Source organism: Microtus oregoni, unplaced genomic scaffold (assembly GCF_018167655.1).
Source record: "Microtus oregoni isolate MIOR12 unplaced genomic scaffold, Mior012 000024F_ref0000369, whole genome shotgun sequence".
Taxonomy (NCBI): domain Eukaryota; kingdom Metazoa; phylum Chordata; class Mammalia; order Rodentia; family Cricetidae; genus Microtus; species Microtus oregoni.
Genome location: NW_024543083.1, coordinates 10,233,899 through 10,250,448, shown reverse-complemented (window position 1 = coordinate 10,250,448; position 16,550 = coordinate 10,233,899). Strand labels below are relative to the sequence as shown.

At 42.4% G+C, this 16,550-nt stretch overlaps 1 protein-coding gene across 3 annotated transcripts in view; it reads left to right on the top strand.

Annotated features, from left to right (window-relative positions):
- The window catches only part of Zmat4 (zinc finger matrin-type 4), a 359,933-nt gene that overhangs the window by 211,321 nt on the left and 132,062 nt on the right, over positions 1-16,550 (top strand). For all 3 annotated transcript variants that reach the window (XM_041673989.1, XM_041673990.1, XM_041673991.1), the window contains one exon: positions 9,901-10,057. In XM_041673989.1, the coding sequence (XP_041529923.1) occupies positions 9,901-10,057 (157 nt within the window). The remainder of the gene's footprint in view (positions 1-9,900; positions 10,058-16,550) is intronic.

The following is a 16,550-nucleotide window of genomic DNA, read 5'->3' as shown; positions in this document are numbered from 1 at the left end:
AGAGTTCAAGAAGAGACTAGAATCCTTTGACTCTTGTAGCCTCTTATTTCCTCCCTTTCTTCTCTAATCCTCCTGGTCTCAGTTCTTTTATAGCAATGGATTAACAAGCATTCATGTGGCAGAACACCTAACAAGCTTATTAGGTCCTTATAGATGCATTAAATACATAGTATAAATCTCATGGCCATTCTCAGGTTTAAGAAAAGATTTTGACATGCTCTTAACACTTAATGTTCCTTATAGTGTCACTGGCCTTTCTTTTAGAAAAGTCTGCATGATGAAGCTCCAGGGACTGGGACTTTTTTACTAAAATTATGCAAAAAATCATGTGTAGAGTCTAAAAAGGTAGATTGTAGTTTAAATTGATTCTTGTGACCTTAGTGTGCATAAGGTAAAAGCATATATATACATATATATGTATATATATATATGTATATATATGCTTATATAATTTCAAACCACCATGCTATCATATTGACCATCTTCCTTTTAAAAAACATAGGACTAACACTGCTTCCACAACTCACCCAGTACCCAGACTTCCCACACCGTGTTCCAGGATCTAACTTTGTGAGTACTCCAGACCTCCCCATCTATACCAGCCAAAATCATAGAACCAATGCCCCAGACTACTGTGGCTATTCCTACTTTCACCTTAGCCAGCCCCTAGGCTTAAGCCAGAATCCACACTATCTGCAACTATCCCTGGCTCCCCATTCCTTCTGTGTAGCTTCCAAACACCCTGTTCAGTAATGATAAACTTCCCAACTCTTCCTCCAAGGTCTAGTTCAGTGAGTTGCTCTGAATTCCTCATTCATCCCCCTTTTTTTTAATTTTCAAACCAATAATTTTTATTGATTCATGGTAATGGTTAAATAATTTTCTTTAAAAATCACACATTTTTATAATAAATAAATCATAATTCATGTATATAAATCTTTTTTATTAAAATTTTTTTATTAAAAATTTCTGCCTCCTCTTCACCTCCCTTTTTCTCCCCCTCCCCCCACTCAAACCCCACAGCCACTCCACCAGCCTAGTCTGATCTCTTCTGCCTATATCCTAAAGGAGCTTTAGGCTTCAGAAAATATCCTCCCACCTTGTCTCCAACCAACAGGATCAATTCATGCCATATCCAACCTTTGTACTCAGTTAGAGCTACGTCCACATGCCAGCTTTGGAGCATCCCATACACTAGGGCAGTTCCCAATGTCCATGTGAATTTATTTCCCACCTCTAGACCCAGTCTTCCCACATATCCTCTCCTCTTTCTAAAACTGCTCTATTCACAAAATAAACTCAGAATGATCAAAAGGAGTTCACATGCCCAGATCTTGTCTGGAAAATACAAACAATATGAAAAGATTGAGCCAGTATCTTCTCTCCAAAGCCTAGCAGTCCTGTAGAAATGTCAAAGACCCTGATATTAATCCACACACCTATGATGACCTGATTTTTGACAAAGAAGCTAAAAATATCGAATTGAAAAAAAGGAGGCATATTCAACAAATGGTGCTGGTATAACTGGATATCAACATGTAGAAGAATGCAAATAGATTCATATCTATTGCCATGTACAAAACTCAAGTCCAGAAGGATCAAAGACCTCAACATAAAGCCAACCTCACTGAACATCATAGAAGAGAAAGTGGAAAGTACACTTGAACACATTGGACAGGAGACGACTTTCTAAATATAACCCTAGCAGCACAGACACGGAGAGAAACTATTAATAAATGGGACCTCCTAAAACTGAGAAGCTTCAGTAAAGCAAAGGACATGGTCAAAATGGCAGCCTACACAAAGGGAAAAGATCTTCACCAAGCCCTCATTGGACAGAGGACTGATCTCCAAAATATACAAAGAACTCAAGAAACTAGACAACAAAAGAACAAATAATCCAATTAAAAAAATGGGGTACACACTTGAACAGAGAACTCTCAACAGACAAATCTCAAAGGGCTGAGAAACATTTAAGGAAATGCTCAACATCCTTAGCCATCAGAGAAATGCAAATCAGAACAATACCAAGATTCCATCTTACACCTGTCAGAATGGCCAAGATCAAAAACACTGATGACAACTTATGCTGGAGAGGATATAGGGTAAAGAGAACACTCCTCCATTGCTGGTGGGAGTGCAAACTTGTACAGCTGCTTTGGAAATCAGTATGATGATTTCTCAGAAACTTAGGAAACAATCTATTTCAAGACCCAACAAAACTGTTGTTGGGTATATAACCAAAAGTGCTCAGTCATACCACAAGGACATGTACTCAACTATGTTCATAGCAGCATTATTTGTCATAACGAGAACCCGGAAACAATCTATATGCCCCTCAACCAAAGAATGGATAAAGAAAATATGGTACATTTATGCAATGGAGTACTACACAGTGGTAAAAAATTGACATCTTGAAATATGCAGGCAAATTGATGGATCTAAAAAAGCCATATTGACTGAGGCAACCCAGACCCAGACAAATATGTATTCACTCATCGGTGGCTTTGAGACATAAATCAAAGAAAAACCAACCTTCAGGGCACAACCCCAGAGAAACCAGACAACAAAGAGGACCCTAGGAGAGACATACATGGATCTACATAGGAAAGTGAAAAAGAAAATATCTCCTGAGTAAATTGGGAATGTGAGGGTCACAGGAGAGGGCAGAAGGGGAGATGGGAGGAAGGGAGGGGAATGTAGAAAAATGTATAATGCAATTAAAAACAAAGAAAAATACATTTTAGCATTGAATAGGTACCACCTTAGTGTATAAAGATGGACAAAAGTACACCAGTCAAATGTGACCAGAAAGTGGACTGGCATCACTATCTGAATTTCTGAAAAAAAAAAAAAGACTCAAACTACTCCTAATCAGAAGAGATAAAGAGGGATTTTATTCTAATTAAGGGAACAGTTAACCAAGAAGACACTATCATCCTACATATGTATGCACGAAACTCTGAAGCATCCAATTTTATAGAAAAATACACCACAGGAATTAAAGACAAAGATTAACATCAACTCAGTAGTAGTAGGCAATTTCAGTGATTCATTTTCTCCAGTAGACAGGTCATCTGGACAAAAATTAAACAAAGAAAATCATGATTAAAAGGCATAATACAGCAAAAGGACTTAACAGATAGCTACAGGCTATTCCGCAGACACCAAAGAATACACATTCTAGCCAGGATCATGTAAACCTTTCTAAAATAGACCACAATCTGAGACACAAAATAAATCTTTGCAAATTCCAAAAGATTGTATCCACTCCTTGTGTCCTATCTGAAAGGAACACAATAAAACTTAAAATTGCCAGCAGAATCATCTCTAGTAAATACAGAGACTCATTGAGATGAAACAACTCATTGCTAGATGATGGGTGTGTCAAAGAAGGAACAAAAAAGAAATATAAAACTTCCTGGCATTAACTAAAAATGAAAACGCAAATCAAGACAAAAACCTCTGGGACATAATGAGAGCTCTCCTATAAGGGTAATTTATAGCTCTTAAGTGCACACATACAAAATCAGAAATAACACAAATAAATGACTTAATAATACAGCTCAGAAAGTGAGAAAACGAGGACAAACCAAATCCAAACCCAGTTAAGTGTAAGAAATAATAAAAGTCAGAGCAGAAATAATGAAACAGAAATAAAATAATACAAAGAATGAATGAATCTAAAAGGTAGTTCTTTGAGAAGATAGACAAGTTTGACTTACTCTTGGTCCAACTAACTATTAGAGAGAACCCAAATTAAGATAATTAGAAATGAATAGGCAAACATTACAACAGAACAAATTCAGAATATTATAAGAGAATATTTTAAAAATATGTATTCCACTAAGTTGAAAAACTCAAAAGAAATGGATCAATTTCTAGAGTCAACCAAACCACCAAAATTGAACCATGAAATCAATAACATAAACAGGCCCATAACTAATGAGATTGAGATAGAAGCAAAGTTTTTCAATTAAAAACTCCAAAATTGGCCAGGACCAGTGGATTTACAGCAGAATTCTACCACACTCTGAGAGAAGATCTACAACATTCTTTAATTATTCTAAAAAGTAGGCCGAGAATCAACAGCCCCAAATGCTTCCTACAAAGCCAGGATCACTCTACTACCCACACCAGGTGCAAACACAGCAAGAAAAAGAAAACAGGCCAGTATCCCTAGTGAACAGAGTCAGACATGCTCAGTAAAGTACTTGCAAACAGAATACAGACATATGTAAGAGAGATTACCTGCCATGGTCATTTAGGCTTTATCCCGGAAATTCAGGAATGGCTCAGAATATAAGTCAATAAAAATAATAAGACACATAAATGGACTTAAAGATAAAAATTGCATGACCATTGCCATAGATTCAGGCGGAAAAAGCCATAAACAAAATTTAACAGGGCTTTATAATAAAAGTCTTGAAGGATTTAGAGCTAAAAAGAGCATGCCCCAGTATACCTCAGTATAAGCTATCTATGCGAATCCCCAAATGAATAACAAACATAGAGACGATCATGGCTACACTCCCATTCACAGTGGCCTTAAGAACATGAGATATCTAGGAATAAACCTAAGCAAGCAAGTGAAGAACCTCTACAATGGGAACTTACACTTCCAAAGAAAGAGATTAAGATGTTAGAGAATGGAAAGACAGCCTTGCTTATGTATTGGTAGAACTGAAATTCTGAAAATGATCACTTATCAAAAGCTTTTTGCAGATTCAGTACACTCCTAATCAAAATCCGTATTCTCATTCTTTAGAGAAACAAAAGAGCGAACTAAAATTTATATGAAGCTTCAAAAGACCCCAGATGCGCAAAAAAAAAAAAAAGCCAAAAACAAATCCTGAGTAAAAGAACAATGATAGAGGAATTATAATCCCAGATCATGTGATGTACTACAGAGAAATCTTAATAAAAGCAATGTTGTACTGACACCAAAACAGATGTTTAGAGCAGCAGAGCAAAATAAACGACCTAGAAGGTAAATCTACCTTCAGCCACTTACTATTTGACAGAGATGCCAAAAACATATTGAAGAAAAGAAAACATCTTAAAAAAAATGGTGCTAGGGAAACAGGATGTTCATATCAGAAGGATGAAATTAGACCTGTACCTATTGCCTTAGAAGAAAATACAGGCAGTGCCCTACATGATACATGGGTGGCAAAGAACTTCCCGTATACAACTCCATTTGCGCAAGAATGAAGAGCAACAGCTGACAAGTAGGACCACATGAAACTGAAAAGCTTCTGCATAGCTGAAGAAACAGCCAGGTGAAGAAGTCCATGGAATGGGAGAGAATCTTTGCCAGTGATGTCTCTGCCAGAGGAGTAATAACTAGAATATATAAAGAACTCAAAGAGCAAAGAATCAAAAAACCCAAATGTTCCATCCAAAAACTGGGAGTTAACATAGAGTTCTCAGAAGAAGAAGTAAACATTGACTAAGAAAGAACTCAAAATATGCTCATTGTCTTTAGTAACTAGGAAATGCAAATCAATGCATACTTGAGTTTTCATCTAATTTAAGTTAGGATGGCAAAACCACTAAAACAATTCACAATAAATGCTGAAGAGGGAGTATGGAAGCTCATCCATGCTCATTATTGCTATATTTGTAATTGCTAGAAAATGGAAACAATATAAATAGTCTTCAACTAACAAATGGATTTTGAAAATGCACAAATACACCATGGAATATGATTCAGCTATAAAGAAAAATAAAACGATGTAATTTGCCAGTAAATGGATGGAACTGGAAAAGATCATATTGAGTTCGGGTAACCCAAACCCAGAAAGGTAAAGCCCAAATGTACTCTTATCTGTAGTTCCTAGTTCTGAATCTTCAGATGTGGGGACACAGCCTGGAGTAACTGCAGGAGTCAAGAAAGTACAATAAAATTGTTGCCAAGATTGGGGGGCATTGGATTGGGGATCAATAGAGAAGGGAAGAGCAGAGTCTTAGTGGTCTGATCAGAGGACCACCGGGAAACAAGGGGCTCTTTTGTAGTAAAATGGGTGGCGGGGCTGTGTTCCCAGCACCCCGACCGCCTGCTCGGCTAGCTTATGCCCCAAAATAACAACACACAAACTGTATTCATTTAAACACTGCTTGGCCCTTTAGCTCTAGCCCTTACAGGCTAATTCTCACATCCCGATCAACCCATCTCTAATAATCTGTGAGCACCGGTCTTACCGGGAAAGGTTCAGCATGTCTAACCTGGCGGCTTGCTTCATCGCGTGCGTCTGCCCAGGAGAGTGGAGCATGGTATCTCTCTGAGGCGTCTGCTCCCGAGAGGAGAGCTGTTGAGTGTGAGCTCACTTCCTCTTCCTCCCAGCGTTCTGCTCTGTTTACTCCTCCCACCTATCTTCTAACCAATGAGGGCCAAGCAGTTTCTTTTTATTTAACCAATGACCTTCCTCCATCACTCTTTAAGAAGGGAGATGGGGTAAATAGGGTAAGAGGGACTAGCAGTGTATAAGCAATTTGATTGGGGCAATGAGAAAAGGGGAGCGCCTTATGGTAGAGTAGGTAGGTAAGTACAGAAGATAGGAGGAGGGTAAAATAACAATAAGTTTCTGAGGAAGCCACAAGGAATCATACAATTAACTATTTACTTTAAAGAAACTAATAAATTTAATAATGCATATTAATATGCATATATGGTCTTAATGAACCTTTTTGTCTCTGGTGACTTTGCTTTCTCCAAGAGGCAAAGACCACCCAACAGAAATCTCAGAACCAGGCACCAGGCATGAGAAGCTTTCTTTTGCATTGTTGACCAAAACGTACAGCCTAATGCTCTTGCCCTGGGCTATCTCCTACAGGTAAAAGGCAAATTCCTCTTGCTGAACATGCCATTCACTTCAGAAACAGGGCCCAGAGACCCCTGAGCTAGAACTGACTTGAAAGCCTCTTCCCTGAGGACTAGCATTCATGGTACCAGAAGATGGCATACAAGCATCCATAGGAGAGAGGCAACCAACAATCCTAACCAGCTACGATGCCTATAAACCACATCAATGACTAGCATGGCATGATAACCCTAATGGTGCAGTAGTGGCACACATTGGCAGTAACCAACAGCTCTCTAATTGGACGCAAGGTCTGCTCAATGGAAGCAATTCAAGCCTGCTACTAGAATCCTACCCAACTATCAGTGCTAGCAAAGTCATGGATATTGATGAAGAACCTATGAGCACTGCTTTACCAAACCAGCACAATCTCTAAGAACAACCTAGATGTTTGTCCTATACCCACACATAAGTGTTGTCTTTATCTCTCATCAAGGGAACTTCCCTTTGAAGCATCGGGGGAGACCATCACAGAAAGCCACAAGCAAACAAAATGTAGTCTTTGAGCCCAGTCCCAGTGGATACATCTACAGAATACTCCTGCACCTAGGGCTCAGGGAACACTGAGAAGAGGAGGTGGAAAGAGTGTAAGAGCCAGAGGATCAGAGTTTCCTAGTAATGCCAGAAGCAACACCTATAAGGTCTCGCCAGCATGACTTCCTAAACATGGTCTCAGCAAGGAAATAAACAATTGACTTGCCAAAGTAAACTTGGGAAAGACAAAGAGGCCTCAACCCCGTACCAAGAACCACAGGCAACTAAGGAATGCTGAGAGGAAACACACACCAACTGGTTACTTAATACCCATTAATAACCATCCCTAAAAATATACGTCTAAGTAACATACAAACTGAGAGGTCTTATTTATGAATACATGTGTATTTACATGTACCTATATGCATGCAATTTCACTGATGAAAAACTATGCATTTGAAAGAGGGCAAGGATGGGGTTCTGAAAGGTTCTAGAGTTACTGAAGGATAGAGAGAAATGTTGTAATTATATTCTCAAAACTTCTAAAGAATTAAAAAGCAGCATAGAACGAATATGCCTACCACATAGTGAAAAGGTTGCCATTTTGTTTTCTAACTCCCGAAGCCCCCAGCCCCTTACTTTTCAGTGAATGTATTGGGCTTCTTTGGTTGCTCTGAGAATTGACTTTTCTTGTTCTTCTGGGTTTGCTCCTCTGCGAGGGACTCTATCCCCATTAAGCTTGGTTGGAGACATGAGTAAGAGCCAGGAGTCCTTCCTACTCTGTCTGGTCCATTTTACCTTGTAGAAAACCACATGGTGGATTGTAAAAAGTCCTCATGCCTCGATTTTCACCTGAAAGCAAAGTTCAGTGAACCATTGCTTACCTTCAGCAAGGGCAGAATGCTCTCCACAGGAGGGAGTCCTGTGGAATTGTGCTCCTTTCTTGACGGGTTCAACTTTGTGACACTGACTACTGTCCCCTGTTGCAGGGAGGCCGCTCAGTCCAAAATAATCACACAGAAACCATATTATTTAAAGCACGCCTTGGCCCATTAGCTCTAGCTTCTTATTGGCTAAGTCTTGCATCTTAACCCATTTGTATTAATCTGTGCATAACCACGAGGTCATGGCCTACCAGCAAAGTTTCAGCATGTCTGTCTCAGGCAGCTCTAAGGCTTCTCTCCCTGCCTTCCTCCTCCCATGCTATAGGCTAAGCCAGTTCCTTTATTCATTAACCAATAAAAGCAACACATAGACAGAAGGACCTCTCACATCAGTCCCCACTCCCCGCGTTTCAGTATTTCAGTCTGTTGTCCCCAACTTTTAGGTATAGGCCAGCCTCTGGGGTGCATGCGTGCACGCGCGCGCGCGCACACACACACACACACACACACACACACGCTGCCTTTTTAAGTAATAAAAACCCATCAGAGATCTCACATAGTGCTGCCTTATCAAAGGAGTTACTTTTCTATCTACTGCATAATGTGTGTAAGGCTACACCCTCTCTATAAGTATGGGCATTTTGTTATTATGTAAAAATTATATAATTTTCTGTTCTCCACCATCCTGTCCCCACCCTCCTCCTTGTCCCATCCAATTAAATTTCATTTCTGGGTTTTCTGGGTCTCCGAGAAGGGACTATTATGGGACTAGAGACTCCACCGAGGCTGTTCTTTAACAATGAGGTGCTTTGCTAACGGAGTTGCGCTAGGGAACAGATTTGGGTCCTTATCTTAGAGCCCGCTGTACCCTCCATTTGCAGTGAGGCAGGAGGGGAGGCAGAGGATTAATCTTCCGGGAGAGTAGAGGTAATTGATGACCTGCGCACATAATGGCCGTGTCACATGCTCTGACAAAGGAGTTGCTTTTTTTCCGATTCATGATTCACTTTCATTAAATCTCACAAAAGCATAAAAATTAAGCAGGACTAAGCAGTTAGTGCGGCATTTAGCCAATCACCTTTTCTGAAGGAAAGGGAAAAATAGTACACAGATTCTTGCCAGAAAATTCAGGCAGTGTGGTCATCATAGTTCTATGATAGACATGCAAATTAAGGATGGAAAATGTTGAAGTCCTCAGAGAAACTTTCATATATATACACACACACATACAGCTTGGACACTGGAGCCATGTATCCTGGTGAGGCTAAAATTGGCAAAGGCAGAGCTGAATGCCAAATGATAATTTCTGCTAAATAATTCAGGCCATGTGAACTCTGATATTTCCCTTACTTTAATGAGTATAATGTGTGCAATTACCAGTTGCTTTCCTTGCAGAGCTGGACAATGTGCCTTTTCCTAATTGTGGACTCTGGTTTTCTTTAGGTAACTCCTCTCTGCAAAGTTCCCTATAAGCCCCGAGTCTTGCACATGCAGCCACTAGACAAATGTACATTACTGAGTTGATGGCAATTATAACGAAGAAGAAAAGGATTGCAGAACAAAAGCAAAGCTTGCCTATAAGTGGGTCAGCAGTAGACAAATCTCATGGAAATGATAAATCTCATGACGTGGAACTTCAGTTCCTCTATGACACTGTCTTTCTCCTTTTCCCCATGCAGGGAGGTGATGCCGACACGGTGGATAAGAATAAATGTTGTACCCTCTGTAACATGTCCTTCACCTCTGCCGTGGTGGCCGACTCCCATTACCAAGGCAAAATCCACGCCAAAAGGTTAAAACTGTTGCTAGGAGAGAAACCTCCATTGAAAACCACAGGTATGTGTGGGAACGGATGGTCCGGGCTGGCCCTGAGAGCCACACGCTGCGTCTATCACATGGATTGCCCTCTCTTTGGAAGCTGCAGGCTTTGTGGGTCTAATGGCAGATGCCACAGAAAGCCCACAGGGATGGATGGGGATCTGGGGCACACCAGACGGCTGAGTGTGGTTTCAGCGGCTACTGCTTATGTCCTCCGTGATGTTGGTCACACCTATTACACCACGTGAAATACACACCTGTGGTGCTCTCCCAGGTTCAACCTGTGCTCTGCGTGGGTATGGATATGCACCCACCACAGGAGGCAGGTTCCTGCCAGTGTCTGTGTAATGTCAGCACAGTCCTTTAGCTTTGTGCTTTACATATAGCGGGCGTTATTACACGTTCTTAGTTTGGTGGAGGGGAGGCAGGGATGCAAACTGTAGTCTCTGCAACCATGTTAGTTTGGAGACAAATGTGTGCTTAGGACATTCCTTCCATCATTACTGGGGAAGCTGTTCAACTTTCATCAGTAACAAAAAGTGATAGCAGATTACCTGACCTTCTAAATGCTTGACTAAAGGATGTCTTTGGAGGTTTATCAACTTGCGAGGCTAAAAAAAATATTTTATATAATTTAATAACACTGAAACTATTTGGCCGAGATTTATATTGCAATGAAGATGTTACTACACTGGGTTATAATCCCAAGAAGTTAGGGGATATTTTTCATCATGTCTATACTCTTGCAGTGCAATTAAAATTTAGTAGTGCATTTTATCTTGCTGTCTAATGAATCGTGCATAAATCGTGGGTGTAATTATTTTAAAACGGTATTTTGTGTCTCTGAAACAATCCTTGGCTTTTGCTTCCCTGGAGTTTGTCTTAAGCGACTATCTTCTTTTGCTTAGCATATAGCAAGGAATCTCTTCACTCCATTTTCCAACTCAGTTGAGGAAAGCAGGTTGTTTTCTTGGAGGTGGCTATGACAGTCACGTGTGGAATGGTTTTGTCTGGGAACAAGTGCGGCTTGTTTTGGAGCCTCTACGTGATGTGGCATTGATCAAGCGGCAGTCTTTTGAGACGCTTGTTCTCTGAAAGGCTGGGGCACTAACCTTGTGACCTACACATCGTCAAATCTCTTAAAATAGACACCACAAAGAAGCAGTCGCTGGGGAATTTTTATCTGTTCTTTCCGTGAATGAGTAGCCGATGTGTTCTCTTTGCCTAAGCTGAATGGTGATGTTAAGTAAGTAGCATTTGGAGGAGACGGGCTGTATCTTTGTTTATTGCATTGATTAGCAATTGGGAAAATGATTATTTCGGTATCAAAACTCTCACATGCCAGAAATAGTTCTTTGTGATTTTTGTATCCATCTTCAAGAAAACCAAGGACCAGGTCATTTTTCTGAACTCAAACAATCCCAGAACTAGGGCATAGAACTCAAGAGTGACTTATTAACTCTCGATATTTTCTAACGTCGAGGGCTGGCATGACAGCTTAGCGGGTAAACTCACTACCAAGTCTGAGAACCTGAGTTTGATGACTGGACCTCTGTGATGGGAAAGAGAGAACTTAAACTTTGATCTCTACACATGTATTATACTATGGCAAGCATGCTTCCCCATAAACAAATACACTAAAGCATTACAAGAATAAGCACACACACACACACACACACACACACACACACGCACACACACACAGAGGAGGAGGGTGTTATTAAAAAAAAATCAGATCATTTAAAGGTACCCTTATTCACTGAGTTGGCCCTTGTTACCCATGGTGCTAATTTAGCTGTGAGATTGCAGAAATCAAAGAATCTGTTAAGCCAGGGCAGAATGGTAATGGGACAGGATAGATTGCACTATGAGCTTGTAGCTTTCATTGTGAATCACAGGGTCTAGTTGTCTTAACTTAGACTCTTCCTCATCCAGTTCAGGTTGTCTTTCTCCGGCATGCCCTCTCATCCATTTGCTCTGGGCAGAGAGGATCTTGGAAGGTAGCACCCACAGACAAAATTGGAGTCCCAAGAAGCTAAACGATTTCTCATGCTTGGAATGGTGCCAGCCAGTAGGCACAAAAACATACAGAAATGGCCACTGGGAGGTGTGGTCCAGGCTAAAGGTTAGGACATTGATGGGACAAAGGGTAGCATGCTAGTGCACCTGCAGAAAAGATCAGGCTGGACACCTGCAGTAGTTGACAGCTGGATTTTGGATGCAGTTCTGGGGCTTGGGGAAAATAAGAAGGGATACCCATTGTTTTAGTCAGGGTTTCTATTGCTGAGAAAAAACACTATGACCAAACAGCAAGTTGGGGAGGAAGGGTTTTTTTTTGGGGGGGGGGGCTTGTTCTTCAGCATAACAGTTCATCACTGAAGGAAGTCAGGACAGGAACACAAGCAGGGCAGTTGCCATGGAGGGGTGCATCTTACTGACTTGCTTCCCATGGCTTACTCAGTTTGCTTTCTTATAGAACCCAGGACCACCAGCCCAGGGTTAGAATCAATCACCATGGGCTGGGCCCTCCCCCATTGATCACTAAATGAGAAAATGCCTTACAGCTGGATCTCAAGGAGGTAGTTCCTCAGCTGAGGCTCCTTCTTCTGATGACTCTAGCTTGTGTCACGTGGACACACAACTCCCCCCAGTACACCCATTATGGGATATACTCACTTGTAAGTGGGTATTGGCTCTAAAGAAAAAGGCAATCATGGTATAGTCCACAGACCCAGAGAGGATAAATAACGAGGTCTTAAGGTGAGTTCTAAGGATCTCCTGGGTAAGGGGAAATAGAATAGACTTTGCTGATGGACTGAGGTTGTAGGGAACAGGAGGGATCAGTTGGGTTGGGGAAGGAAACTACTGAGAGAAACGACTAGAATTGGGCATTTCAGGGGCGAGATGGAAACCTAGTCCTGTGGAAACTCCATGGAATCTACAAGAGTAACTTTAGCAGAGAGTCCTAGTAACAGGGGACAAGGAGCCTGAGCCAGGCATCTTCTGTAACCAGGCAAGGCCTCAAGTGGAAGGATTGTGATACTGACCCAGCCACAAAACCTTTAACCTACAGTTTGTCCTGCCTGCAGAATGTTCTGGGACCAGAGGCTAGCAGAATCCTGTTCAAAGAGACCAGAGAGACTTTATCCAGCAACTGATGGGAGCAGATGCAAAGTCCCATAGCCAAACATTAGGCAGAACTTGAGGAGTCCCATGGAGGAAGGGGAGGACTAATTGGAGGAACCAGAGGGGTCAGGGACACCATGAGAGCATGGTCCACAGAATCAATTGACTGGGACTCATGGGGGCTCACGGAGACCAGGATGCCTGTAGGTCACCTGAATATATGTACTGGCTGAATAGCTTGGTGTTCTTGTGGGATTTCTATCAATGGAAGTGGGGCCAGTCACTAACTCCTTTGACTCCCTATGGGGTCCTTTCCCTCCTCCTGGAGTCCTTTCTCTCCTCCTGGGTTGCCTTACGTCCTTGATGTGATGTATGCAACTGATTTTACTGTAGCATATTATACCACTTTTGGTTGATGTCCCTGGGAGGTCTCCTCTTTTCTGAGGGTACACAAAGGGGGTGTGAATATGGGGGAAAAGGAAGATGAGGGGGAAAGTTTACTTGGGAGTGTTGGGGAGGCAGGAGAAATTACAGTCAGGATGTAACATAAGATAAGAGTAAGAAAAAAGAAAAAGTATGAAAGAGGACCATCAGTTAAGGAACAGGTGTCAGGCTGGAGAAGGATTTAGTCGAGGTGTGGCCAAAAGCACAAACCCAGTTATTGTGAGGGCAAAACCCTAGAAGCTAGAGAAGAGAGACCCAAGCCAGGGCAACTGAAGTTGCTGCGTGCTCCCTGCCTGGCATCAGACATCCTTCCCTTGCAAGCCACAGTCTTTGACGACAGCAATTTAAAGAGGGCTCAGTTTGGAGGCTTTTCTGTGCACATGTACACAACAGGCTCGGACTGCCTAATCAGCTTGGCTGTCTTGAAATTATATCTGTAATGAAAACAAAAGGGAAAAACTGACATGTAAGAACCAGTCAACTGAATCACGGTGCCAGAGAGAAGCAATTCCCTGCTCAGGGAATGCCTCTTAACCTGCCATGTCATAAATAATAGCCTCTCAAACCCCAGTGATTTCTGGGTAGTCATGATTGGAGTAGAGCTTGCTGTTTCTCTGTGCTACTTCATCTGATGGAGGTGAATGAACAGTCAGGACCTGTGAATCGCTCTTTTCTTCCTCCTCCATCTGTCCTTGCATCGCACATCTACTGAGCACTCTGCAGGATACACTGCCCTTTGAGTTGCCTTCTTCAGAGGGGAACATCTTTACTCGGGCTTCTGAAATGCCTGGCCAACCACCGGAGCACTGGAACACAAGCCAGATCCGCACCTTCTCAGTTTGCATCTTGGGATCTCTGGTCCAGACACAGATGTGCAGACAAAAGCACAAGGAGAGATGCTGGATCACCACGTGCTCACAGGTTCAAAGAACTCGGGGTGCAGATTGTGCTCAGATGGGAAGGGAGATGTGTGCTGTCATCTCCTGTCATTTGCAGTGAGATCAGAAAAACTTGAAACTTGGCTATGCCGAGAGGCCAGAGAGCAGAAGACTGTGTCAGTTAGCTATCACTATAGCAACAGGACAATGACTTTCTAATTCACAATTCGGGGGTAAAAAGGCTTACAGACCAATTTTAAGTAAAAGCAATGATGATGATTTAAAAAGTAAAAAAAATCTTAGGGAGATATGCAAGATTTTAATGAGCAGGTAATTCGCAAATCACAATTTGCCCTTTGGGCTTCCTTTCCTCCAGTCAGATTCTGGCTGGATGCTGCTGTGTGCTGTGGAGTCACTGCAGGGCAAGAATGAGAGGTTCGCTGATCTGATTGATGGCTTGTGGCAGAGCCCTGGGAGGCGGGACCAGGGAAGGAGATAGGGTATGTTCACAGAGTAACCAGCATCCTGAGATTTGTCTTAGAGCAGAGTCCCAAAGGAGTGGAACAATCATGAGTGACTGTTATTGAATTCTAAATCCAGGGTGGATTTAGTCTCTTGCAGCTCTAACAGCAGTGTCTGTAGTCTGTGACTTGCATAGCGTTTGCTGAGGCGTGGAGGGGGGTTGCCCAGTGTTTGGGCCTCCAGATTTAGGGCTCCAGTCTGTGACTTGAAATTTACCTTGCTTTTAGACCTCTACTAGGGAGGTAAGAAATCACCGTAGGAGTGCAGGGTGGCAGAGAAGTGCTCTTCTCTTGGCATGCACAAGAAAGAAGTCCAAATCCTACCATGTCCTTCAAAGGCAGATACTGATAACCTGAAGACTTCCTGCTGACCTTCAGCTCTTCTCACAAGTGCCAGGGACATGGGCCTTTGGGGGAATATAGGACCCAGACTGTAAGAAAAGAATGTCATGAAAATCCTCTTCTTGGAGAATGAATAAAGAAATTGGGACTGTTAAGTGTGTGAACCACGTCTGTTTGGGGGAGATTCTTCGCGAGCTTTCCTAGGGTGGAGCTGTAACCGTGGAGCATGTGTTCTGTGCGCATATGTGTGTTCGCACGTGTGCCCGAAAGCAGCAGATATAACAAGCAAGGGGGCAGAAAACCAGAGAGTTAGGCGGGAGCTAAAGTCAAGGAGGAGTCTGTTGGTACCCAGAGATGCTCCTAGGCCAAGTGCGAGCGTGGGAGCTCTTGATGCAGAGCCTGCAAGCTGCTTTTTGGGGCTTTTCCAGCTGGGGCTCCAGCTACAGTTAGTGCTTAGCTTAGGTGACTGTCCGAGGCCTCTAAATCTGAGACTTTCTGCCTATTGCCGCCTGCAGGCAGCCCCACTGACAGACTGGCTGAAGAGAACACCGGTTTTAGGGACCAAGGGCCTTAGACTCAGTGCTAACAGAATGGGTTTCATATATTTGGTGGGCACATTCTCCTCCCTCCCCAGCTCCAGTCTTCTCATCTGTCATCTTGTTCTACTGCTGTGCATATATTTGCATCCAGCTCACTGTTCTTGGAGGGTTCTCTGCGGCGAGGGAAGAGCTTGGTTCTCTTCCACATTCAGAGCCTCTGATTTATCTGCCACCTTGTCTAGAACACAAAAAGCCATTGTGTTTGATCTCTTAGTTCATGATTTTCTGAGCTGTGTTTTTTGGGCTGAGGCAGGGGCTGGCATTTGGAGCTACTGGGAAGGGGGAGGTGGACATGAAAGCCATACGGCAATCAAGGTCTGGGAAATAAGACTTTCAGAGGGACGGACATACAGGCACCAAGCAGGAGCTAAAACTCTAGACTAGCAAGTGGCAGCAAGAAGGAGTAGTCTTCAAGATGGAAACTCAGGATAAGAAGTCAATCCCATAGAACCTAGACAACAATGAGGACCCTAAGAGAGACATACATAGATCTAATCTACATGGGAAGTAGAAAAAGGCAAGATACCCTGAGTAAATTGGGAACATGGGGATCTTGGGAGAGGGTTGAGGGGAGGGGAGAGGCAGGGAGAGGAGCAGAGAA